The 25,145-nt window shown below is 39.5% G+C and overlaps 2 protein-coding genes across 4 annotated transcripts; one reads left to right on the top strand and one right to left on the bottom strand.

Annotated features, from left to right (window-relative positions):
* The first annotated feature begins 2,764 nt into the window (after nt 1–2,764).
* LOC145917854 (uncharacterized) lies at nt 2,765–9,659 on the top strand. Its single transcript, XM_083003151.1, has 15 exons — nt 2,765–2,776; nt 3,070–3,260; nt 3,322–3,438; nt 4,040–4,240; nt 4,431–4,598; nt 4,792–4,902; nt 4,989–5,057; nt 5,635–5,842; nt 6,104–6,373; nt 6,591–6,722; nt 6,911–7,075; nt 7,490–7,795; nt 8,002–8,348; nt 8,720–8,922; nt 9,361–9,659. Exons 1-15 carry the CDS (start codon nt 2,765–2,767, stop codon nt 9,657–9,659), a joined length of 2,799 nt encoding a protein of 932 aa, XP_082859277.1.
* Nucleotides 9,660–10,140: 481 nt separating this feature from the next.
* LOC145902987 (low-density lipoprotein receptor-related protein 1-like) lies at nt 10,141–24,484 on the bottom strand. Of its 3 annotated transcripts, XM_082991088.1 has the most exons (21): nt 24,389–24,484; nt 22,642–22,943; nt 22,128–22,316; nt 20,895–21,097; nt 19,618–19,758; nt 19,362–19,494; nt 18,822–18,981; nt 17,965–18,140; nt 17,482–17,662; nt 16,867–17,029; nt 16,420–16,565; nt 15,997–16,094; nt 15,516–15,723; nt 14,957–15,103; nt 14,546–14,685; nt 14,058–14,169; nt 13,648–13,754; nt 12,946–13,069; nt 12,518–12,637; nt 12,346–12,445; nt 10,141–11,931 (listed from the first exon to the last, which is right to left on the bottom strand). In XM_082991088.1, exons 1-21 carry the CDS (start codon nt 24,471–24,473, stop codon nt 11,799–11,801), a joined length of 3,168 nt encoding a protein of 1,055 aa, XP_082847214.1. In that variant the 5' UTR covers nt 24,474–24,484; the 3' UTR covers nt 10,141–11,798. The 3 variants fall into 3 exon arrangements, with proteins under 3 accessions (XP_082847214.1, XP_082847207.1, XP_082847220.1); XM_082991081.1 differs by having other exon boundaries at nt 12,346–12,637; XM_082991094.1 differs by lacking the exon at nt 12,518–12,637 and having other exon boundaries at nt 10,142–11,931.
* Between the last annotated feature and the right edge of the window lie 661 nt (nt 24,485–25,145).

The following is a 25,145-nucleotide window of genomic DNA, read 5'->3' as shown; positions in this document are numbered from 1 at the left end:
AAATCTAAACAAACATCCAAAAGTTTGCAACAAGTTAGAAAATTTTAAACTACATAAAATAACCAAAAATGTCATTAGCTCTTGCATGTTTAGCTTGTAAACTACTCTAAGTCTCATGACCAACGTTTGTAAATTTGATGTTGCGCCAAAAATACACAACATCATGCTCTCGTGACACGCGACACAAACAATGCTTGTAGAATATTTCAACTCAACTAACCGATGGGACTTGAATCAATTTTTGACGTCACCCGTCACATGAGACCAGTCATGCGTGACAAACAAATCTTTTTTTCAGCTACGATTTTTGTTATACTTCAAATTGTAAAATTACTAATCCATCAATAGCACATAGTGTAGCGAACACAGTGTAATATTAATATGAAAAATGTAATATTGACATTTTTTATATTCGTGACCGGTTTCCCACGTACAAAGGATACCACAAACGTGTGCAAAACAAGAAAACTAAGTTAACTAACATTTTGTACCACGTATTCAATCACCATTATGTCGTTTACCAGTTCAAGTGCTTTAGTACATTTAGTAGGCCTATAGGCCGAATTTACTTTGGGACGGGCAGGATATGCAGTTTGCCTTTCCTTGCATTTACGTTTCAACAAACTATAAAAGCCAACATTGCGGCAAATGCATGTTGATTGGAACCCACAATAATAGCTCTCCCGTCACCATGCTTCACAAAAGTTGCAGTGTACGTTTGTTGATTTTCGTCATAAAATCACATAAATTCAAATTTGTTGGTACATTGAGTCGTTAAGTTGTCGCAATAAAAGCAGCAGAACTGAGTTGAAAGGTGATTTTGCAGCAAGTAAAAAGCGGGTTTCGGACTGAGATTCACGTTAAGGTTGTTCTTTTGAAAAATTCAATTGTATTGCAAGCAGTTGGACATGGGAAACACGATCAAAATTACCCGTGAAACTGAGGTTGTCAGAGAAGATGGAACCAAGGTCACAACGGACCGCGTGCAACACGAGTTGTCGGGGTAGGGCTATTTGCAACATGAAGATATCTGCTCAATTTTAATTACAATTTTCTTGATTATCACAGACCAAACGCACTGCAGGCAGCACTGGAATTAGAGGAAAAGTACGCAAAAAAAGCAGCAGAGGCTGCCGAGGCAGCAGCAAAAAGAAGGGAAAATAAATAAAAGTGTTGTCTAAATTGGAAGTGGGGAAAAACAATTTAAATTTGTATATTTTTATTCAATTTGATTGTATGCAGTAACGTGAAAATAAACTTGCAAATTGTAGTTTATAGGCATGGTGTTTAACTGCAGATTGTAATTGCAGCTGCATTTGAAGAGTGAATTTCGTATTTTACAAACATTGATCAAAAGCAATTTGTATTGTTTTACATATTACATCATACCCGAAGTGGGAAGCCACGAAATTAAACCGACTTCACCAAAAAAATGTTTGGTTTTATTCAAACGAAAAACAATAAATTACAACCTAACTAAAACAAAAGTTTGTTCACCAACTTTCACCTAATGCCTGGATATCTCTGAAATAACAATACCTAACAACTCATTAGCATACAGTCATTTATTGCGATCGGGGATTTACAGACGGATATTGACATTAAACCACATGAAAGGCAAAATAGCAACTTAAATCCGTTCATGGTCTTGTGAACTATCAGTAAATCATTTGCCAAACCTGTAAACGTGCATTTCTGCAAAATAGAAGTAATGCCATGCTTTCGCATAGCAAAGCAGGATCGCCCCACTGCGCAGGCCCTTTATATTTGGCGATCACACCTCTCTGCAAAATGAAACGTTACTACAGTAGCGGGAGCAAGGTTACTTGATTGGTATCAAATGTTTGAGACCCGCAACAACTTTTTTTTTAAATAAGAATGATACTCAACATTGAAAAGCTTAATGGTCCGTTCTTTTTTTACCTTTAGTTTTCGTCAGTTTACCATACCTTGTTGTATTGAATCCAATAAGGAGGATTACAACAACCCTAAAAAAGAAATTTACCGCACATTTTTGTGGCCGCTCAGATTGAATGTTCAGCTTTCTGCAAATCGTATGGAGAATATGAATGCCAATTTCCCCGCAACCATAAACCCATCATTGAAGGCTAAATTAATACAAAGCATAAGACAAAATATCACTTGCGGTTTTGTGGCTGTGATTGTTATGAGAGCCATGCTCGCTTTTAGTAGCTGAGAGTGGCTTTCGCGTATACGGCTCAAGTATTTGTCAGCGCGATTTGGGAAGGACAAGCAACTCATAAACACGCACTTGAAATCATCTGAACAAATGACAAGCTGGACGGCAGAACCCACGCTCTGAAGCAATTGACGAACTCTCCAGCACGAACAGCAGTGGTTGTATGAAAGGCGTGTAAAAAAGGAAGCACAGCTCCAAGGGCATTTATGCCTTTTCCAGGAACTTTTGGAACACGTCAGATGCTTCGCGAGGTTTAGTGCTTGACACTTAGTGAGTTATTGAATACGAGATGTATTTCCCTTGGATTTTGTCGTTTCTTCTGCTCGGGAACAGTTCTTTAGCAAGTAAGTCAATGTTTTGACTGGTGGTAAGAATGTAACCTATACTGGTCGTAGCAACCGCAGCACAGGAAGTTCGCTTGTGTTTATTCCAAACTACACTGTTTGCTGGAGGCGAAAAACGCACAATTTATCACCTTATTCGGGGCCAATTTATATCAAAATCTGTGATGAAAAACTAAAAAACATTTAACGTAAACGTGATTTAGTAAATCGACCCTGGTAAATGGTTGGGCTGGTAGGATTACAAGGTTAATTGGGTTGGCGGGACAATTCACCATGCAGCGCCATTATGAAGGAAACTTGTATGTCTGCGTGAGGCAATACGGTCAAGACTCTCGAAACTTAAGCGATTAATGTGAGAATCCTGGTGTCAAAAAATGCGAAATTAGTATTTGTCAACAAATATTGGAAATTTCAGAAAAAAGCTCTATATGCGTTTGAAGTGTTTTGCGTTTAAACCCTATGGTACAAACGAGCCGAAAGTCAGTCATGCGAAACGATGTTTGCACCGAGCGATATTGAAAAAAGTTGGTGATACTGATTGCTGCGATTTTTATTTATATATTCTTGTCATATCAATCTATTTCAGATTTTGTGTGCAAGAACGGACAGTCTATTGCGCTTAACGAATTCTGCAACAGCAACCCTGAATGTGACGACGATAGCGACGAAATTTACACCGATGCAAATTGCACTGGTTGCTTAAATCATCAAGTCAGGTAGGCTCAAGTACACAGCATGGATTAGCAATAATGGATATTCACCACTTTTTATATTTAGTTGTAGGCTTGCAGTCAGTCACCACACCTGCTCGGTACACAAAGAATATTTGTGCAACGCAACCATCACTTGTGTGAACCAGACGCCTTGTGATGTTGGCTGCTCGTCGCATTACAGGTTGGTTGCAAGAAAATCGTGCAATGTTTGTAAATTGTGTGAACTTGCATTGGTGTTGTTGAATCGGGTGCTGCTGGAAAAGAACTTTTCAGACAATGCCTTTTTGGCTTCGACGTTGCTGTGATGAAACTGTTGTCAGTTTACAGAAATAACCCTTGTGTAACAGTTGCACAAACCTGTAAGCAAAAACACAATCCTATACTTCTGTTGCACTACTATATAGCCTACTCGAACAGCATTCAACTGTTCGGGTGCCTATAATGCAAATATTAATCTTACATTGAGATGCCCCTCATAGCCCAGGGCGGCCAACATTTTTTCTTGGAAAAGACGAAACTTTCACTTTCTTTAGTTTTCTTTTAAAGTTTGCTTCTTAAAAATGCAGCTTAAATTTAATTTCAGCAAAACTGACTTCCAGCCATAAGTAACCTAAAACTTCTCTGTGGAAACCCGTTAGTTTTTGCTTTAAGAGCTGACATTCATTTATTAACTCTGGTATATTGCGCCAATAGTAATCTTGCAATGTCGCATTGTTGACTCATGCGCCATACGTTGGCCGTTCTTACCCCAGCATATAACAAGTAATAAATATTTATAACAGGTGCTCAGACGGAACTTGCCAACCACGTCAAACCGTATGCGACGGTGACGCTTGCAATGGTTGCCAACCAACCGAAGAATGGAAGAATGGGGCTGGTTTTAGGTGTTTGAGGAATGGAGAGATTTGTTTGATTCCACAGCAGATGTTAAGAGACGAAATCAAAGATTGCAATAATGGCGACGATCTGTGCTTTACGCAATCGTGAGTGGTTTTCGCATGCAATTTCTACAAACAGTTTAACACGTCTAGTTTAACGGTTAGATTTTATTAATGAGTTTAAATTCTCGGCAAAAATTAATCCTATAACTCCTTTATGTTCTAAACTACTAATTTATCTATTTTTTTAAACTTTTTAATGTCAAGTTTACTACAAAACAAAAGTTTTTGTCAGGGGACATTTCAACAAGAAGAAATGCTTCCAGTGTCTCGATGGTTCGATGATCATCAACATGGATTCGGTGTGTGATGATAAACCAGACTGTTCTGATCTTTCCGATGAATGTTTGTGCGAAAATAAGCATTTGGAAATCTGTGAAACCATCCAAGCTCAAATCGCCAAGTAAACAAATTTGTTTTTTCCAAACGTTCGCTCAATAGCTGATTGTATGGAGCCAATGTCGTTTGAAGCTAAAATCGTATTGGAAGGCTCCTTCGTATACTTAATTCCAAACTTCCTTTTTTCCCAAAACAAGAGAAAATTTACGTAGAAATGAAAAATTTACGAAGCGTTGTAACGTTGTAATTTTTTACAGCATCAGTTTAACTACTTGTGGAGTCGGTCAATATTCGTGTGGCGACAAATGCTTGAACCGATCGATGATTTGCGACGGAGAAAGAGATTGTTGGGATGCTGTGGACGAAAAGTAAATTAACAAATAAGTATAGGCAAAAATGAATAGGCAAAACCCATCGTTTGACACAATCAAACAGCCCAATATTCTTTTTTAAGATTTGAAAGTTGCGGTGGAACTTTAAAGTGTGAAGATTCAACTCACGGTGATGCGAATCGCGAATGCAGGTAACGATAACCGATGTTCATGGGTGCCAAGTTCCCACATCCACAAACCACAAAAAATTTTGTGAAACCTTTATTGATCCATCCATCCAAACCAAATTAAGCATGTGCCTTCGGATTTTTTGGTTAAAGTCTGTTGAGTCCTTGTTCTTGTTCTCTGAACCGCATTTCAATTTCACTTTTGTTTGCCCAGCATACTCACCAGACGTCTGGTCTCATCCCCTCCTATATAGCTTTGAACAAACCGCAGACATAATTTTCCTCCAAAAATAACTTAAAACTGGGTGCTTGTCTCGTCAACCCTTAAGATTTTAGCGGTGGCCGCACTTTAATGCGTTCATTTGTTTGCAAATATTCTGGAAAACTTAATTTACCTCGAAGAATGGGGCCCTCTGTTGAACATTGTCATTTTTTGTGACATCAATGTACAGTGTCAAGCATATCACTGAAGCTTCAAGCCTCTGAATGACGTCAGCCAATTTATCAGAAAAATCGATTTCGCTTATTTATAATAAACATTTAATATAAATCATCAGTTTCCTATTTCCAAGTGATTGAACGAACATGTTTATTCCCTCAGGTGCAGCATCGTTGGTTGCAAATCGCAGGTTGGTATTCTGTGCAACGGAATAGCGGAATGTCCCCCTCTAATGGGATCTGATTTACCCGATGACGAATGTTGGCCATCATGCGAGAAACCAGACCGCTCGTATTCTTATAAATGTTCACAAGTTGGTGAAGCATTTGATTTAGGGGCATCGGTCCAATGGATGCATTGCAATTACACGGTAAGCATTATATCTTGTTTTGTGTTTTCTTTCTGCATTTTGCTGACTTGCACGGTATTGTGAAACTGGGCCAAAATCGTTCCAACTTTGTGCATTATTTTAGTTTGGCGCCAATGTCAAAATTTCTTTTCTTTCGTAATGTTCAAGTTATTCAGTTTCATTTGAACTTTCGCTCTTTCCGAATCATTAAAATCCTACAAAAATCTTCAGTTTTCGCAAAAAATTACTACAATTTTTTTTAAACTCATCTATCCATATTAGGTGGTTTTTCCTGATGGCATTCCTAACTTCACCGCCACCAAACTCATCAGCCACGATCGAATATGCGACGGAATCATAGACTGCCCGCTCGATCAAGCGGATGAGACGAACACACGGTGTCCGGGTAGATTCCGTTGCCTTTCCGGAAATATAGTGTCCGTAGAGCGGGAAAAAATGTGCGACGGAGTGGCGGACTGTGACGATATGTCGGATGAGAGCAACGTTACTTGTCCGGAGAGGTTCTTCTGCTCGGCTCTTGGAAATGTGATGGTGACGATATTTTTTATTGGAACATATTCCTTTTATTAAATGGATTAAATCTTGAACTCGAAGTTTTGAATTCTTGAAGTCTTAATAGGTCATCATTCGCAGAAATAAGGACAAATTGTCTTTATAACATACTTGGAAATATGTTTTATTTTTATAAACTCTTACTTTGCTGCAGATCCTCAACTGTACATTAGATTCGCTTTAAATTGTCCTGCAGATATCTGTGAATAGGAAACACGTCTGTGATTTCGCTATCAACTGTGACGATGGAAGCGACGAGGCGAACTGTAGTCATGACGGGAGATATTACTGTGAATCGGGATCACCCATGTTTGTGAAGGAAAGAAAGGTACCACACTATGACATCTGTATTACATTTCGCTACACCAAAGCTCTTTGGTAAAAGCAGGGATCTGGACTTTAAAATTAATGGACGTGGCTTGCAATTTTACACGATTTTGAATATGTATTTTACATTGAAGAATGTAAAATTCAATATTTTTCTGCTGCCAATTTTGGTTCATTTCTCCACCCCAGAAATTCGACGGAGTTGTTGATTGTGATGATTGGAGCGACGAATGTCCGCAGTACACGAAATCACCGAACGAGAACGTGTTTTCGTCTCGTTACGAACTTGTGTCCAACCCATTTCTGAAAGCGGCAATTTGGATTATGGGAATTCTCTCCGTGGTCGGGAATATGGTGAGAAACAAGTCATGCGTATTATGAAGATTATTATATTAAACTCAATACGAATTAAACTGCTGACGTCAGCATATTTATGACTTCTCTTTCGAGGAAAACCACCTAGACTCACATGCGACGCTCGATTATTAATCACATTTTTTACATAAGGCATTATAATGCCAACTACTAATGCGAATATACGGTACAAAAACATCACCGACAGGAGACCGCGAAATGACATAGCATTTGGTCGACGATTCCCTTAAACCATATTGTCCGACTGCATTGCATGAAATCACTTATATTTACGAAATTAATGACCAAACTTACACTGAAGCGCAATATTAATGATTTAAATTCTTCTCAATTCGTCCTGAAGGATTGCTATGTTTAAACGAGTGCGTATTTACTCACACACCTTTTCAACAGTCAGTAATCTTCGGCGAAGTAAAGACGCTCCGACGGCTGCTGGCAAAATCCGACGCCTCGTCATCACTCCAAGCGAATCACCTCCTTGTTCTCAACCTGGCAGTGGCTGACATTCTCATGGGAGTTTATCTCATAATACTTGGGTCGACCAACGCTCACTACAGTGGGGTTTACTGCAAACACAAGTTGGATTGGCTTAGTAGCGGATTGTGCGCAGGGATGGGAGTCCTCGTTGTCCTCTCGTCCGAGACTTCGGTCGCTACTATGATCATGCTGACGTCATTCCGGCTCTACGCTATCTACAATGTAAGTTAGTGGGGGACAGGTATCTACCAGTGGCGAAAACCAGGTATTGCGATGTCGGTTAATGTCTCAAACTTGCAAAAAGCTATTTCAACATCAATAGCGTTTTTTAAAGGAGCGAGAGATTTATCTAAATTTTATTTTTCCATTATTGGGGCCGCTTCAAAACCAATGTCTGTTGAAAGTAAACCAGAATTATACGTTTCCAGCCTTTTTCCTCCTCGTCGCGTCCAAACTATCGCTCAGTGATCCTGCTTCTCGTCTTCGTCTGGATTTTTTCTCTGACTATCGCCCTGGCGCCTCTAGCGGCTGTTTACGACCAAGCCTTCAGTCCGATCGCCCTAGTCGGGGGAAACCCCTTTTTCGAAGGCAAAGCGGTGAAACTTGAGGCGGCGAAAGAATTCGTCGCCAAACTGCTTGTGTTCGGACAGCGGAAGATGGATTACGAGAGTGCTGCTGCGTTGCTCGCTGGCGCCGCATCGTGGAAAGACTTACGTCACGTGATCAAGGTGTCGACCAATCACAGCGAACTGCTTCATGTAGAGGGTCGATTCAGGTGGGTTTAAAAGCCGTGTGTTGGTGACGACATAAAGTACATTGTTAACCAACAAGAGCGAGGTTTCCTCACAAAATAACAGTGTAGGCAAAGTGAAACATTTTTCTCAAGATAGTTTTACTAACTGATTGGTTAAAGACAATCACGCATTCGAAAAATAGATTGTTAAACTCTTTGTTAAAGAAAATTTAGTAAAACTTGAAATGGTGAAAGCCTGATTGTGACGTTGTATGTGTATTCATTATTAAAAAATGGTTCCGCTTTGCGTTTACTGCTGTCGTTCAGCTCAAATTTGTATTTTTTTAAAAACAAATTACGTCACTATTTCAATACTTAACAAACATTATTTGTTACTTTCCACCATTCCACAGCTACTACAGTGCAGACAGTGTTTGTATCCCGAAGATTTTCGTGACGCCTGCAGACAGTGCGTGGAAATTCTCATTCGGAATAACTTTGTTCAACTTCGTGGCGTTTTGCTTCGTCGCGTTTTCCTACTTGGCGGTCTACGTTCAATCGAGAAGGAGCGCCGTGGTGCAAAACGAACGGAAGAAGAGCTTGCACAAGTCAAGAGGTGTGAGATGTTTTATGAAACAACACCGGCGTTTGGTTGAATCGCTTTGACAGACCAAGCCAACATTTTGACACATTTATAATTCAACTGCATGTGGATTATAAATTGCGAAAAACATTTAAAAAATATTATTTTTACCGAACGGTGCAAAAGGTCTCTTAGGTTTTTTTCGTATTGGTTTGTACTTACGATGTGGTTTAACATGTATATTTACATACTATGGAGTTGTTTAAACATCATTTCAGTTAAATACCTAATTACGATAGTTAGACAAGCATAGTACAGTGAAACATACATTATGAAGCGAAAACAATATAAACTAGTTGGGTGACAAAAAAACTTTGCGATGACTACTGTGAACAGAAAAGGTCCAATAAGTAATATTCAAATAAGCCGCAATTGTTTGACACTTTACCAACAAATACCCACACCTTTCAGCTTTGCAGAAGAAAATCCTACGTCTTGTGGCCACCGACTTTTGCTGTTGGGTCCCCATATCAATTATGGCATTCATCAACATGGGGGGTTACCCCCTACCCAACACCGCGTATGCTGTGTCAGCCATCATCCTCCTTCCCATCAACAGCGCCCTCAATCCAATTCTCTACTCCAACTTCTTGGACGAGTACGCCAAAAAAATTTGGCAGCGCAAGACGAGTGTGAATACCCAACACACTGGAATTACCGGGATGGCGACGGTTTCGTACAAACTTTCCGGCGCAAGTACCAGGGTTTAAAATCTGGGAGCAACTTTTCTTCATTCAACGTATTTCAAACTGTTTGTGTGTTGGGCAAGGCTATGCTGGGGAAATTGTTATTGTACACGTTCCAACTTAACGGCGGTGATAAACCAGACAAGTCTCATTGCTGCATCGATGTACTTCACTAAAATCCTCAAATGATACACAATATTTTTGAAAACGTTTTTCTTACTGCTATAGTGCCTCAGTGTGATTTTGCTTCATTGATTTTCGCCTGTAAAAAGTGTCTTGCGGCCAACTAAACTTGCAGAAAATATCACTTCTATGGTCTGTATAAGTTAATGTAAGGTTCGCTTTCAGCGCGAAATTCCATTCCGTCGACCAAAAAGCATTAAAAAAAGTTTACGTTATGTCTCAATGCTTTCACAACTCAAAGGCAAATCAACATGTGATTTAATGCGAGGTAACAGGTTACTGATTATGGGATATCAACTTTTAATTGTTCGAACATCAAAAATAAATAAATAACAAAACATGCCCATGTTATAAGCGCAAAAGAGCCATAATAGTGAATGAGAGCGAAAGGTACCACAAAGTGAAAAATTGTGTACCTGCTATAGACTACCAGCTAGCATGTGTCACGGTCACCAGCTGCACTGATGAGACCTTGCAGGTCGAAATAGTGCGTACACCTGTATGCCCATGTTGTTGTTCAAAAGAACTGTCCGTATGATTGACGAAACTTCGGTTGCAGTAGAATTTCGCAACTCACATGCCAGAACAATTGTTCTTTTAAATCTACAATGCCTGGCAGCAATAGTAGCATTAAACACGCGCAAGTTGTCTAAAGAAAAGTGCCACGAGAAATGTGGTTACAATTTGTATCTTTCCACGCGGACATCAAGCATTACATGATATTGCCTTCAATCAGTATTTTTCAGTAAAACACCAAAAAACGCTGGTCATTGCAAATGTGCATATATATATTTTCCTGCAGAAAGCATAGACGCAAAACCGAAATAATGACGTCAACACCGAGCAGCATTCACAAAAGTCGGAGAGAAAAGGGCGACGAAAAATTGTTGAAGAAAATGGTTTAATAATTTTTTTTTCTAATTTGAAGTTGTTTAGGTAACATCTGACAGTTTTTTACAGACTTTCCGATATATTTGGCTTCGTCTAGTGGCCAAATTGATTCTAACACTAACAGACCATAATTACCGCTGGGTCGAAAATGAACAGAATTCTTACCGGAACGGCGAAATTTGCAGGGAAAAAATGTGTTTTACACTATAGGTAAGATTTCGTCAATGCGTAAATAAATTTACTCAATTTCAATTTCCAACTGCCGAGAAAGTTATGATTTACAAATATTTTTGGTTCCTCGTTCGGTTGCACGAAACAAACGCACATTCTATAATACAATGTAGAACCTTACTGCATGATGCAACAAAACTTCACGGTAACTTGACACGGCTCACTCGTTCAGAAATTACACGCGTTCTAAGGTGCATAATAATCGATATAATTATAGACAAGGCGCAATTAGAATAACAAACTAAACAATCCGAAGGGGAATAAAAGCAAATGAGACCAAAATTGCAAACTGCGTTCCTATGTTCGTTCCTATGACTTTTAATCGTCATAGCGATCAGGCCTCTATCTATGTTTGTGTTAAATAGGGGTGTGACCGGAAACATAGGAAACGAAGAATGGTAGAAAAATTCACAATATCGCTTAAAGCACGAAGGCTGACGTGAATTGTGATATCTGTGATTGTTAACTCAATTCTACCGTCAGCAGAAACAAATATTGCACTCAAAAACACTTATATGCAAAACATTGCTTACAGCACAATGAATTCGAGAAAAAGGAAACCGATTAAATCGCGTTTGTGGAAATAGTAAAATGGTGAGAATTGTGATACGTAATCATGACTGACTACGCATATAGCAACATGGTAATAATGACTTACAGTGTTTTAATCTGGCATTAGAGGTGAACTAAAAATGGTTTAAATTTCGTGCGTCGACGGAACTAGCTTTGAAACGAGTTGAGTTAAAGTTATTAAAAGCTAATACAGTGGGTATACTGGGCGGTTTGCTTTAAGCAGGTGTTAGTTGCATTTAGTTAGTGAAACACCCAGAAGTAGTTTTACTCTGTGTCGAATCATCTTCATGTTGTAGTGTAGATATTACTGGCCGTTGTTGGCCACCCGTCATTTGAATCCTCTTTGTTAGTGAGATGAACTTGATCATCTCCTCTCGACCAAACCACGTGGGTGGCTGCCGCAAGTCTGTGTTTGTATCTGCACAGAAGTTCGGTTACATTGGTTCGAAGGTATGGTGGATGATTAATATGATATTAAAGACAGTGCTTCCGAATAAATAATATTTGTTTTTTTGTGTGCTAAACTCCCCCCAAAAAATGTTCAGAACGACGAAAACTCATTGCCACGCTAAAATAAAAAAAAAAACTGACCCCGGGAATATTTTTAAAAGGAAATCGAAGGTCAAATATCCCCAATATTCACAACAACAGGCAGGGGTTGAGTGGATAATAAATTGTTTTTTGAAGAATCGAAAATAATCAGGAAAATTTGGTGGGAAAATGAAAGCAATTGCACCTCGGCAACTTTTTATTTAAACTTTACAAAGTAATGAATTACTGAGTAGGAACACCATGATTTTACTGTAAGCGAAATTTAAACAAGCAATCTTACCTGTAACAAAAGAATCCCAAAACTCCGAGGCCTGCGAGAACCAGCAAGATCACCAACGCAATAATTCCACCCCTTGTTCCAGGATTCCCAGAATGTGGATCTGTTTTATGCGAAAGATGTTTGAGTGTTGTACCTAATATTTGTGACCTACTAAAGGTCGAACAATATCTACATTGACCCCCTGCCGTTTCGGACGTATGGGTATTTGGTCGGGGGGTTTTGTGCGGAAATGCTGACGTGGGTTTTTGTCCATTTCCGGTCGTTGTTGTATATTGTGTTGATCCAATTGGCTCTAGACAGCCGATTGAAACGTTAAATCGGAGTTTTAATAGATAAAGACCTAATTGTTACACATACGTATGCGAGATAATACTATTTGAGGGAATTTTCCAGATATGTTGAAGTTTTGACGTTGAGAATTAAATATTTAGTCACGTGCTTTACTACTTGCAGGTTAAACAAGTTAGTTAGTCTACTAAGCGTTATTTGCAAATAAAGCTTTAGTTTCATGCAAAATCAAGAGAGATCTTTAACAATATATGCAGGGCCCACTTCCTTAATCCATGCAATTACATCCCTTGTACTTCTCTATCGACTCACGTGGTTGTGTTGCTGCATGCGAGCTATGGTCGGTTGTATGTTGAGGGGGGTGGGTCGGGTCGGGGGGTGGAGGACACCCGCTACCACTTTGTCTCTCCCACACTCCGTCGAACGAACACTGGTACTGCAGAGAATAAGAGAAACAAATAACCAACCGTTGACAACACATTTACATGTTCATATCAACAACGATACAACGGGCGACGATTCCTGCAAATGCGAAAGGTCGTCTGGTAATGTGTACACATGCGCGTCAGTTTATCTTGACCAACATAAGCTAGCATCAACCGATGACATCCCGTGTTCATTCGATAGACCAGTGGGCCCGGTATGTTCAGCGTCATGAGTTCAAACCTAAATGAGTTCAAACCTTTGATGGTATCTCGTTCCAATGTGTCACTTGTTACTGCATTTTTTCATAACCAAACTATGACGGTATTCCCGTATGAATTTAATTTCAAACAGCCAACCAGGGGATAAAGTCTCAAAAATCCAGTTTGTGTTTTTCGAAATAATTTGCTTTCTCAATAATAGTGCCAATTTCCAGCTCTTTAAAAACTTAACAGCATTAAAGTTCATTTTTAGCCCTTTTGTATTTCGTTGCCGCAAAATTTTGTGAGAAAACATGACATGAGCAGGCCAGATTCATGTTGTGAGTTAGACAGCGTATACTTAGATATAGTAGCAGTTACTGTTTGTTACCTCAATCATGCTTCCGTCATGACACAGTTCAGACACGTTAGAACCGTAAAGGTTTTTGCATGACGGAGTGCTCAGTCTTCCAGAAGGAAAGAGACCGCAAGTTGTCGCTAAAAAGTTAAAACAACATTTTTGTAAAAAAATTTTCACAAGACAAAAATTGCTTTAGTCACAATCGTTATATCTGCATATCACGTAACACATGTAAGGGAAAACATAAATAGTAAAAAGCCCATATGAGATATGACGTACAGCATAACCCTGATACAGTTAATTGAAATGCTTCTAAACTTTACAGTGTTATAAAGGTTCACTGGCATCGCAGCCATCACAGCATGGACCCTTTTGCGGTTTTGAAAACCTGGTCGGGTTATGCAGGAAACAGTATATTTTATATGGTGAAGATGACTTACTGATGACAACAACAGTGAATTCACACGTCATCACATTCCCAGAAAGATCTTCGGCAACGTAGCGGAAGAAATGATCGCCAGCACCCAGATGGTACGGGGGGTCCTCATGAACCTGCATATAGGATGAATATAAACGTATGCAACACTGTGGTATTCCTCCAGGGTGGAAGGGTGTTTTAAGGTGGATTTCGTCATAGATGTAAACAGAAACGTTCAAACTTTCCGAAACTCTAAACGAGTTTGTGCGTGTGCGAAACTTCATGTAACTATGTTTACGACAAAGTATACGGTATTTCAAACTGAACAATTTTACGACTGCCGATTCTGCATAATGTATTTTCAACGAAGATTCTCAGAGCTGTAATTATATCGCAATATCTATTCATCAAATCCATTTTATAACTGTTGTAGTTTGCAAAGAAATGCACAAAAAACAGCAATGTTTCTGTTAACGTTAGTCAAGTTGTAGCTAGAAACAAACAACTTACAGACGATCTGAGTTTCACCGTCCCGCTATTATCAGTTGGTGTTGGTTTAGCCAAGTTGAACACAAACTTTTCGCCGCACTGGCCAGTGTAAGACCGCTGGTCACTCGGGCAAGTTCCATTAAAAGATGGTGGTATTTCGTCTGTAACAAGAATCAGTTCTAATTAAAATATACGAGTTTGGAAGCTTTCACGATGCTTTATACATCATGGATATTACTGGAAGCAAGGCAACTAAAGTATTAGTGACGTCATGCAATTAGATCTGCTTCACTGAAGTTATAGTGGCACCAACTTTCCAGATTAAATCGAATGTAACGCATAAGGTTTTTCAATCCAATGCCATAAGTTGCTGAGCTTATACGTCACAGTTGGTCCCGTGTTTTGGTTGCAAGAAGGATTTTCCCAACTTACCTTTCGTGTACTGACGAACACACGTTCCGTTCTCTTGCTTATAGTGGTCCGCACACACGCACATATGGGTCGGGAACGTGTGCATAGGTTTCGGCAAGCACACCTGTGGGCAACCACCTCTGTTCGATGAACCGCACTTTGTGGGCGCTGAAGGGAAAACAATACAGTGTTTATGGTTGTTGTGCTGTCGTTGCTGCCATTTATGCTGCTAAGCAATTTTCAAAATAGCTGACCTTCTGGCAAAAATTAAAGCAGAGTTAATTTAACCAAAGTTCAATTTAAGCAACATTTCATCTGCCATACGGCGAGACTTCATTAGGGTTTAACAAGGCAAGTCAAACATAAACCACAGCATTATAGGGAAAACGGCACTCTAACACCGCTTGTAACGTTAATTTTTTCAAGTTTATTTAATATTTTGCTTTTAAAGCTACAATGCAACTTCGACTTTAAGGTTTCAATACAACATACTTCCTGTCGAAACACAGTTTATTTTAAGAATTACCGGTAACCACCTGCTGGTTTAGTAGCTATTAAAATACTTCGCATATTTACTAACCGTGGGTCAAAGCAGAGTAAGCGTGAACCCCGGTGAGCTGGAAAAACGAATCAGGTCCGAATTTCGTCACCGCGGTGCTGGGGGAAACATCGTCCATGACGTCACGGGCAGTGACGGAATACACGCTGCTCAAACGTAGGTCAGTGACGTAAAGGGTTTGGTTGTGGAAAGCGATTCCGGAAAGTTGATTGTTTTTCTCGCGTTGATGCTGAAACAATGGATGTAGAATAATGGAATCGAATATCGGATAAGAACGAATTTTAAGGTCGCGTTGTCGCGGTGACAAAATACAAGAATGTTAAAAACTATACCGGGTGTTTGGATCTAATTATTTTGGACATTGTTAAATTATATGTCGTAAACGATTTACATTCAGACATTCGATTTTGAAATGCAGAATAATTTTGTGTTGCTGTTGCTGCCAGGCATGTTGTAATTGCAAAGCAAAGAATTAGTCTGGCACAATTAAACGTTCTCTTACCTTTGGAAAGCCCACGTTGTATTTTCCTGTTCTGTTGGTTTTCAAATCGAACCAGGCGATGTTTCCTTGCATAAGTTCAGTCCAGTAAACAATCTGGTCTGTAGAAAATTACCAGAAAAACATTCCGTAAATATCAAACAATGGTTGTTTGTCACCAAACACTGTGTTAAAAATAACCCTTCGTAATCAATAAATGTCCGATAACGCTTAATCTGTAGTAAGCACAAGGAAATACAAGAAATGCTTATTGGAACCCTTGTGTCAAATAAAAGCAGTGTTTTAATCTTCTATAGTATACGAATATAATTATCATATCTTTTGTTCATTTCCCTTGAAACATATTGTTGTTTATTTCCTTAGGAAGATATTCATTTCCATACTTGGTGGATCTTTATTTAGGTGAACCCTACAATGGTTTCTTACTTGCAGAATCAACAGTGAGAGCGTGAGGTTCCTCAGAACTCTCCACCAACATCATCCGCCCACTTCCGTCCAACTTCGCGCACTCGATGCGCCCAACGTCACTTCCGTCGATTGATTTTCCGCCCCAGTCCGACCAGAACATTTTCCTGCGCACGTCATTAAAGCATTACGTCACAAAAATATACTGTTTCTGTGAAGCATAAATTTGAAAGACCAATCTTTGTTTGTTTATTGATCACACGGGGAGATTTAAGATTCCAGATTACTGATAAAAAAGCAAATAACTCTAGGTTATAGAAAACACATAGTCGCTGTGGCAAAACCTCACATAGACACTGACCATTCCTTGTACATGAAAGGAGGAAGCAAATATTAATATTGGCCACTTAATAACTTTCACATTTAGCAAAAAACTATCCAATAAATAACTTTGAACGTCGGACTAACTCGAGTGTGACGTCAACATATAACTCGAATGTCTTGAATATGTTGTTTAGATGAAGAGTTTTAGAAACGTTAGGGAGATCCAGTGAAGCAACGGCCATCGAATCAACGTTGGCATCGGCATAATACAAGTTTCTTGAAGTTTCGTCGATCGCAATGGAATAGGCTGTGAAATGGGAAGCACGTAATATTCAGAGTGAATTTACACTTGAGACGTTGGATGAAAATAGTGGATTAAATTGCAGGGTTACGTATGGGCTACGACCGGGGTCGGCAATATACAGTCTGCAGGCCACATATACGGACCGCCCAGCAAAATCATGAAGCCAATTGCCTTCTAACAAATTACACTAGTGCTTGTTATGTTAGGTTTCAAATATGGAGATAATCTTTACAAAAAGGAAATAGTTTAAATACAAAAATTATAAACATTTCAACGGACAAGGGAACGTATTCGTTAGGGGATGATAGTGCGGCAAGCTGTGACCTTGCAGAGTTAAACTTTGGTCAGCGTCTATCCCGCTTAGGAAATGAAGCCGACTCGTTACAGAAGAAATGACAAACGAGCTAAAAAGCACACGAACGTATATATTTGTTGCTGTTACTCTTTCGTTTTACCTTTTACTCCACGCATGAATATTTCATAGTTGCTTCCATCCAGTTGTGAGCGGGAGATTATTTGTTTCTCGATATTTGAGTAATAAACCATCCTAGTAAAGTGGTCGTAACTCACAGAGAAAATGAGACCAGGGTCAGACGTCGGGATGGTTGCAAAGATGGTCGGGTCGCTCAATTGGATCTGCGGGAGAATATTCGGGTAATCGAGTTACTTTGACTCGGTTCTGAATTAAATCGAGTTAAAAAGATCAACAAGTTATGGAACTTATAGTTCGATCAAACAAAAACTGGGAAATTCCGCAAAATTAAGTAAAAACAAAATTCTCATCAAGTAGACATTTCTGATTTTGACAAACGTTTCATTTTATCTTGTTTGATGAGTCATCCACCTTAATGACGTGTTGCAAGTCATCAGGTGGCAAATCGATTTATTTATAACCAGCGTGCGTCACACGGTGTGGTGATCATGACGATGTTGCAAACCTGGAAGATCTTTTGGTGAGGCTCATCGTAGGCGAGCAAGAAGTCACCTGTCACGTGACCGTTCGAACACGTGACCCCGTCTGCGGCAAGGGTATTTCCTAATGCGCATGCGCACCGACTCAATGAGTTGTCCATGGGGAGGCAGATTTGTGAACAGTTTCGACTTGCGCAAGGATCTGTTGGGAACCAAACAAATACACATAACACTGGGAAAACAATTGATAATTTCTTTGAATGTAAACGACAGGTGATACATTCAATTGCGTATTAATAAATCTTCATGAAGGCTTAAAATTGACTAACTGTGAAGGTGGAGAGCGACTAAGTGATCTTTGGAAATATTTTGCAAAGCAAACACAAAAAAGTAAGACATAAGTGTATTAGAGATGGCAGAAGAAAATACATCCCAATTATTGATTGCGACGTAAGTCCCCTAAATCACGTGACGTTGTTTAACACATGACAAACAATGACGTCACCAGGATACGGTTTAGCACGTGTTTGTGGTAAATATGTTGTATAGACGTGTTCTGCGCCAACATTACTAAAGCTTCAAAATTTATCGCTAAGATAAAAGTCTATTTACTGGGCGACTTACTCTGTCAAACTATAGGACAGAAACCACTTGCGCAGCCAGGTATAGGGGCCAAATGGACCATCACGCCTTTCGATTTTCAAAAAATGAACCAAAGGTAACTTAGTTTTGGTTAAAATAATTTGCTTGCGAGCATGTCTTGTAAAGGTTTCTATCTCGTAGTTCTAATTCAATTCAAAAACTCTTACTCCCTTAAAACCCATAACCCTACCAAAATGTCAGACTACACGCCATATGATGTACACAGATAGCATGCTATTACTTGTGAGCGTGGAAGGAATTGGTTGGTTGTCGGCACTGAAGGCGATGATTGAACGCGGTTGTTCGTTTCCTCTCAGACGGACTCTCCTCTCTACAACCATGGTTTGTTTGTTCACGACCACAAGCTGGTTTTTCACGTTATCCGAAAGATACAGAAGGTTCTAGAATGTGAACAAAGTTGCAAGGTTTTATCGAAAGGGAACATTTTTCTTTGCAAAATGCTGAAGGAGTTGCAATAATTTTTCTTGATTAAAGCGTAACAACATTCTTCATTACACATATTTTGTGACGTCACAACAATGTGGCGCTTTTAAAACGAATCAAAACTGCATGACAAACCGTTTACCAGCTCCCAACACCCGTTGTTATGCAGCGGTTATTTGAGTACTATATTTTTTAATACATGGAGATCAAATGTTTGATCTAAACTAGAAAATGCTGCAACCGACATTCCACCTTGTATATTATTCATGAAATATGATCTGTGACGTCACAAAAATGAGGCGATTTTAAAACGTAACAAAGTTGCGTGACATTTTACCTTGTATGACGCAATTCCAAAAAACGCAGCTGACGACTCGGAATAAACCGTCCTCATATCGGTGTGGTTAGACACGGAAAAGTATTTCACGTATCCCATAAGAGTACCACGTTCCGTTTCGCTCCAGTAAATTCTACAAAAAAGTTATCGTCTAATAATAAGGCGTGTTAGTTAAAAAAGCAGTGCAGCTTGCGTTAGGTTAGATCCCTATACTATGTAATGTATACTTTTACCACACCTAGAGCAGCCCATTTACCTTCTTTCGTTGGCGTCAAATTCCAACCCATGGATGAGGGTAATACCCGTAAATGTGTGAAGAGTCATTTTGTTGTTTCCCGCAAGATCGCTTCTCCAAATGCTGCAAGAGTTTTCCGCGATTTCGCTCCAGTACAACATCCTGAGAGAGATTACAAAGGTTAAAAAATACCTTGTGAATGTTACGCACAGATATAAAATTGTTAATAAAACGTGGAATTGAGACACATTTGTCGCTCTGCAGCAAACGGTTACTTTGTCAACATCTGAGGTGAGAGCATCATCTTATTATGTAATAAACGCAACTTTCGAAAAAACGATTTTAAGCGTGATAATATCATGGAACCAAAAGACTTCCGATGTAAGAGAGATCCAAATGGCTTAAATTTAGAAAAGTATGGTAGTGTTGCAACAAAATTCGACCGAAAATTAGCTGGGTATGAAGAGGAAATATTAATATCTCGCTTCAGTAGTTCTGACCGCTTACAATCAACAGCGGCATCCTCGACTATTTTTCGAACTGGATTGTTTTGACTTGCGTGTATTATAGATGCATGATCGCGCAACAAATGGTCGTCGGTTGTGTTGAACCAGGTCCGTGATGGAGGTAAAAAGAAAATCATACCAGGACGATTGAATTTACACGAAAAACTAACCCGTTTTGGTATACTGCGTGAGAATTAAATAAGTTTACTATTTATAAGTGTGTTGTAATTATCAGCGAGGCACTAGCCATTGATTTTTTGCCGGGATGCCATCAAACAACGACAAGAATTCGTTTCCGGAACTGTGTTGTGGATTGTTCCGACATATTTTCACCACCGGATTACGAATGTTTGCACGTTTACGTTACTTGGCTTTCACGGACAAATGAGGTTAACTCAATATGAGTGATACAATCACGGCTTTGTGGGCGGTCAAGGATAAAATATTTGTGTTTGAGTAACACTTTTATACAAAAAATACAATTATTTCACTTTCGCAGTTGAATTTTAACAGCAAAACAAAGATGATGTCTATAGTTAAAAGCATATGTTCGACATCCACATTCGTCACATCGTTCATATCAGTGTTCAGGACCTTTCCTATAGGTGTTAGCGATTGGAACATGATACATTAAATCCCGACAACAGGTTTTGTTTCACGTCTGTAAAATCCAGGTCGTAAAATATACGCAGCACCAAGATATCTCTGGAATTGCGCTTAAAGGGGTATTTATGCAGGCTTGGTTTGGCAACGTTAAACTTATGTAGTAATGCTCTTCAACTTACTACTTACCTCCCAACCGGGTCGACTGCTATCTTAGCCGGGATCTTGCTGGAAATTCTGTGCAGGATAGCGTAGTTGGTGAAGGTTGATTCCGATACGATAATCCATTGTTTGTCGGTGTCTGCCATATATACATTCCCCGTCACCCAATCAACAGCTATTCCGTCCACCCCGAAACTCATGTCAGTTAAAACGGTCTTGTGAGTTTTATCCTACAAAGGAAAGCAAGCATGTTTTAAAAGATGAAAAAAAAACAATTAACATTTATGGAAAGATATTACTACAAGACGGCTCAAGAAAAAGAAGAACCAGGCCCGTCTTGCAGTAATAAATATGCCAGGCAGCACCAGCATTAATTTATGAAAAGATATGTTTCCGTGGTTAAAATATGTTGATTCCGATGCAAGTCAATTATCAAAGCATCGTCAGGATCTGTAAAAGGTTGGAAATCGTTGCGGGCAGAGTGCTAGAATGGGAAGCACAGGGATGCCAGATTTTTGCTGGTGCACAGAAACGAAATTAATGACCGTAACTGCGCATCTACCGTTGTCAACAGTTCATTTGAACTGTACAAGTCTTGGACGCACAAAGCTTCTCGATGTGGAGCACAATGAAGCTCTAGCATGAGGGGACAGTGTTGTTTCAACTTCTGCGCAACCCCATTCCTGCATCCCAGCATAGTACTGGCCCCATCGGAAACGAACAACACGCACTTGTCCAATGCCACGTTTCTCTCGCTAAAAGATTCTAAAATTGAACTCGTAATCGACGTAGCAGTTGCAGATTGAAGTGGAACCACTTCCCAGTGAAGAGTTTCTAGTGTGAATTCCAGTCAATTTCCTTTCGGACATTGTGTCCGAAACGGCTTTTGTTTTTTGTGTCATTTCTAAAAAAATTGTGTCAATGCCCGACAAATGACACAAAAAAAACCCAGCCTGGAATCGCTTAATATAGGGAGAAGAATAACGCAACAAACAAATAGAAGATTGCGAATTCCTCTGCAACGTTGCCAGATAATGTGACAAGCTTACTGCAGATTTAAATAAAAAATAGGTATATATATATATAACCGAAAAAGTATCATCAATAAGATAATGCAAAGAGAGTTGTGCAGTCAGACAGTAGCCATTTGCTATAGGAAAATGCATTATTTAATCAATAAACACACATAAAAATCAGAAAATATATTGATGCTTTTAACCCGACCACGACCAAAACTAAGCAGTGTAAAAAAATGTGCACCTTGAAATCGTACACGGCAACATGACGAAAGGCGAAGTCGGTGTAATAAATTTTGTTGTTCCGATAGTTGAAGTTCATCGCCCAAAACTGGGAGAACAAAGTCCCAACGACAAATTTCAGGCCTCTCTCAATTGCGTTTGCCTCCGAACCGACTTGGATGTTGTTTGATCTGATGTCACTGTGGGGTAACTGCCAATATAATGTGAAATTAGTTGGTATTGGACCTCGGGATGTTTTGCCATATTATCTCTCATGAAAAGAAACAGGTCAAACGCCAAGTTAACTCAACGACTATTCAGCTTTCGTCAGCTTTGAAGTATACGTATAAAGGAGATCAGTTTGTTCATTAAATCATTCATTAATATGGACGTTGTACGCGGCTCAAACATAGCGATTACTCATGATGACATCGGCAATATAATAACTAGTTACAGCATCCATTAAAGAAATGCACAGCATACTTAATGGTACTTCTTTTGCTACCATTAAGTTTGAACCAAAATCATGCACTCACCAATCCGTATATGTTGGTCCTGATTATCCACGCCAGTACATTCTGTGGAACTTGATTGATAACTTGCGGTGTTGTGACGTCACTAGTCGACGTCATCGGCATAGTTAAAGTTGATGACATCACATTGCTTGTGGCTGGTGAGGTGGTAGTTGTAGGTAAAGGTTGTGATGTAGTTGTATTAAGAGCTAGTGTCGGTCGTGTTGTTGTTGTTGTTGTTGAAATTACTGTACTTCCGTTTGTTGTGTTTGCTGTTACTCCATTGTCAATGTTTGATGACGACGTGCTGGTCTGTGGAATTGTTTCTGCAAAAATCGTTTCAAACCGAATTAATATGAAGTGCTTTTTTTCGCTAACTAAGTAAAAACGACATGATTTTTTAAAAGTTCATCGCCTTTACTATTGCGTCTCGATACGACAGACAGGAAAGCCACGACCCCAAACCAAACCAAGATAAATCGGTCAGTTCTGCCACTTTCATCGTCCATTTCGTTACTTGCGCCTTTAAACTTTGCAGTAAGGGAGTAAGTAATTGACAATGCAATGAAAATGTTTTAACTCGAAAGTGGCCGAACTGACCGATTCATCTTGGCTTTGGTTTAACACGAAATCCACCTGACCAGCAACACTTTCTTGGTGTGACACAAGTGAAACTGAAAGTAGGTCACTCGTTACCGTTGATCATAGTGCCGTCCAGTGTGTTGGCACCAGCGGTTTGTAATGTTCGGCCAGTTTTATCGTTTTGGCATTTTATCATTTAATTATGTGTTTTATGTTTATTTTGTTTGTACAGAACTGATGATGCTTAATAAAGCAAAACATGTTTTCTAAAACTAGAAGCGTTGAGACAAAGTTGTCATAGTAGTATTTGAAATTGTAATTTACAATACAGTACGACGTCCAGCCTCATAACATATATGCGTGTATATGTAGTGCATGTTCTGCCAACCGAATGCCAACCATCACCCGGTGCAAGTGTAGAAGACATCTTGTCATGTAATGTCGTTATTGCTGGGAGTTAATCGTACGCTTCGGTTTTACACAAAGGATAAATATAGCGATACGATGTTGCACAACCAATAACCGTGTGACGTCATCTCAACTTCACAGCTGCACACAGAAGACGCCTGGGGGTGGAGTTGGAAATGCCAGATAGTGTTTCACGTGTTATGGTTTGCTGACTACCACCTTTCTATACGAAACTTTAAATTCAACGTAACACACAAGTCGTAATGTTTTACAGCACTTTGTCACAAATACATGTTTTATCATTCAGCTGAATCAGAAATTTACATTAAATTCATGTCAAAAACAGTTGCGCGTTGGTAAAGGATTGGCGTTTGTATCTCAAGTCACGCTACTTCCTTTCAGCTGGAGACGGGATGAACAAGTTGACGCCCCAGTGCACATGCGTAGCTTACGCGACTGTGCCACTAATCTTAATACAATACAACATGACCATCTACGCGCCATGCAGTGCAGCCCTGCAGGCGACTAATGCTTCGTATACGATTCGTAATTCAGCGCATATCTGGATATTTAACAATGGTTGATTAAAGCCTCAACTAAAATGTGGTTGTTTCGGTAGCTTTATATACAACAGACCATCGCCTGATGGATACTTGATGTAAGTTTTGCCAGAAAACCCCTTAGTTTCACATTACACATGGCAGTTTCAGCAACGTGCTTGTGGTATTTAGGCTTGGTGCACTTGTCTGATATGAGTAATTCAGAAATATGCGTAACTTACCAGCTGTTGTGTTTATCGAGGCTCCAGAACAAACCAGAGTACAGAGTAATCCGCACCACAACAATAAAGTCCAACTTAATTCCATTTTAAATTGGTCTTGCTGTAACATAAACATTAACTGTAAAGAATTTGGCACAGTAACATCAGTACTTCGCACCCGTCATAAACGGCAACATCTAACCTCATAAACAACGGCACTTAAAACTGATAACCAACTGGCTGGAAATCAAGTCTCTCTAATCTAGCATCTGAACCAACCACACTACAGACAGACGAGACTGCGTTGCAATGCGGACGCAGTGTTGGTGTTCAACGGGGCGCCACTAGGTACGTAGCGAACATCCGGCAGCAGTTTCTACGTAAATCAGAGCACAGTGTTTAGACACAGAGCTAATGAATCACGGTGTTTGTTGTGCTTGGCATAGCTGCTGCATCTGCGAGGTGCCAAGCGCACACGGAAACCGCACCTTGTGGCTAAGTTTTTGGGACCAAGACCTCATTTTGTTAAGACCAGAAAACCTGTATTAACAAATTTTTCTTCTTTTAACGTCCAGAATGTCGTTTTTTTGCTTTCCAAATTACATCACATTTAACGTTTACTGCAAGGTTAGGATTTTTCTCCATTGCTTCAAATTGAGTTTCTACAGCGGGGCACGCACAAAATTTTAAGTCAGGGCCTGTCCTAAATCACAGCCCACACTTAAAATGGATCCCACATTTTAAAAAAGAGTCCCGCAAAAAAAGGTCATCACCAGCA

The sequence above is a fragment of the Ascidia mentula genome, chromosome 1, assembly GCF_947561715.1.
Source record: "Ascidia mentula chromosome 1, kaAscMent1.1, whole genome shotgun sequence".
Classification (NCBI taxonomy): Eukaryota; Metazoa; Chordata; class Ascidiacea; order Phlebobranchia; family Ascidiidae; genus Ascidia; species Ascidia mentula.
Note: the sequence above shows the minus strand (reverse complement) of the source record. Positions and strands in the feature narration are given on the sequence as shown.

What these genes read in the sequence shown, in the direction of transcription:
- LOC145917854 (XM_083003151.1), top strand. An exon ending in GGATGCATTGCAATTACACG is followed by an intron (nt 5,843 to 6,103) that starts GTAAGCATTATA and finishes TATCCATATTAG; the next exon opens with GTGGTTTTTCCTGATGGCAT. An exon ending in GAGCTTGCACAAGTCAAGAG is followed by an intron (nt 8,923 to 9,360) that starts GTGTGAGATGTT and finishes CACACCTTTCAG; the next exon opens with CTTTGCAGAAGAAAATCCTA.
- LOC145902987 (XM_082991081.1), bottom strand. Translation starts at nt 24,473, where the DNA reads ATGGAATTAAGTTGGACTTTATTGTTGTGGTGCGGATTACTCTGTACT. An exon ending in TTTGACGCCAACGAAAGAAG is followed by an intron (nt 19,495 to 19,617) that starts GTAAATGGGCTG and finishes ACTTTTTTGTAG; the next exon opens with AATTTACTGGAGCGAAACGG. An exon ending in TATGTTGACGTCACACTCGA is followed by an intron (nt 16,566 to 16,866) that starts GTTAGTCCGACG and finishes TGACGTGCGCAG; the next exon opens with GAAAATGTTCTGGTCGGACT.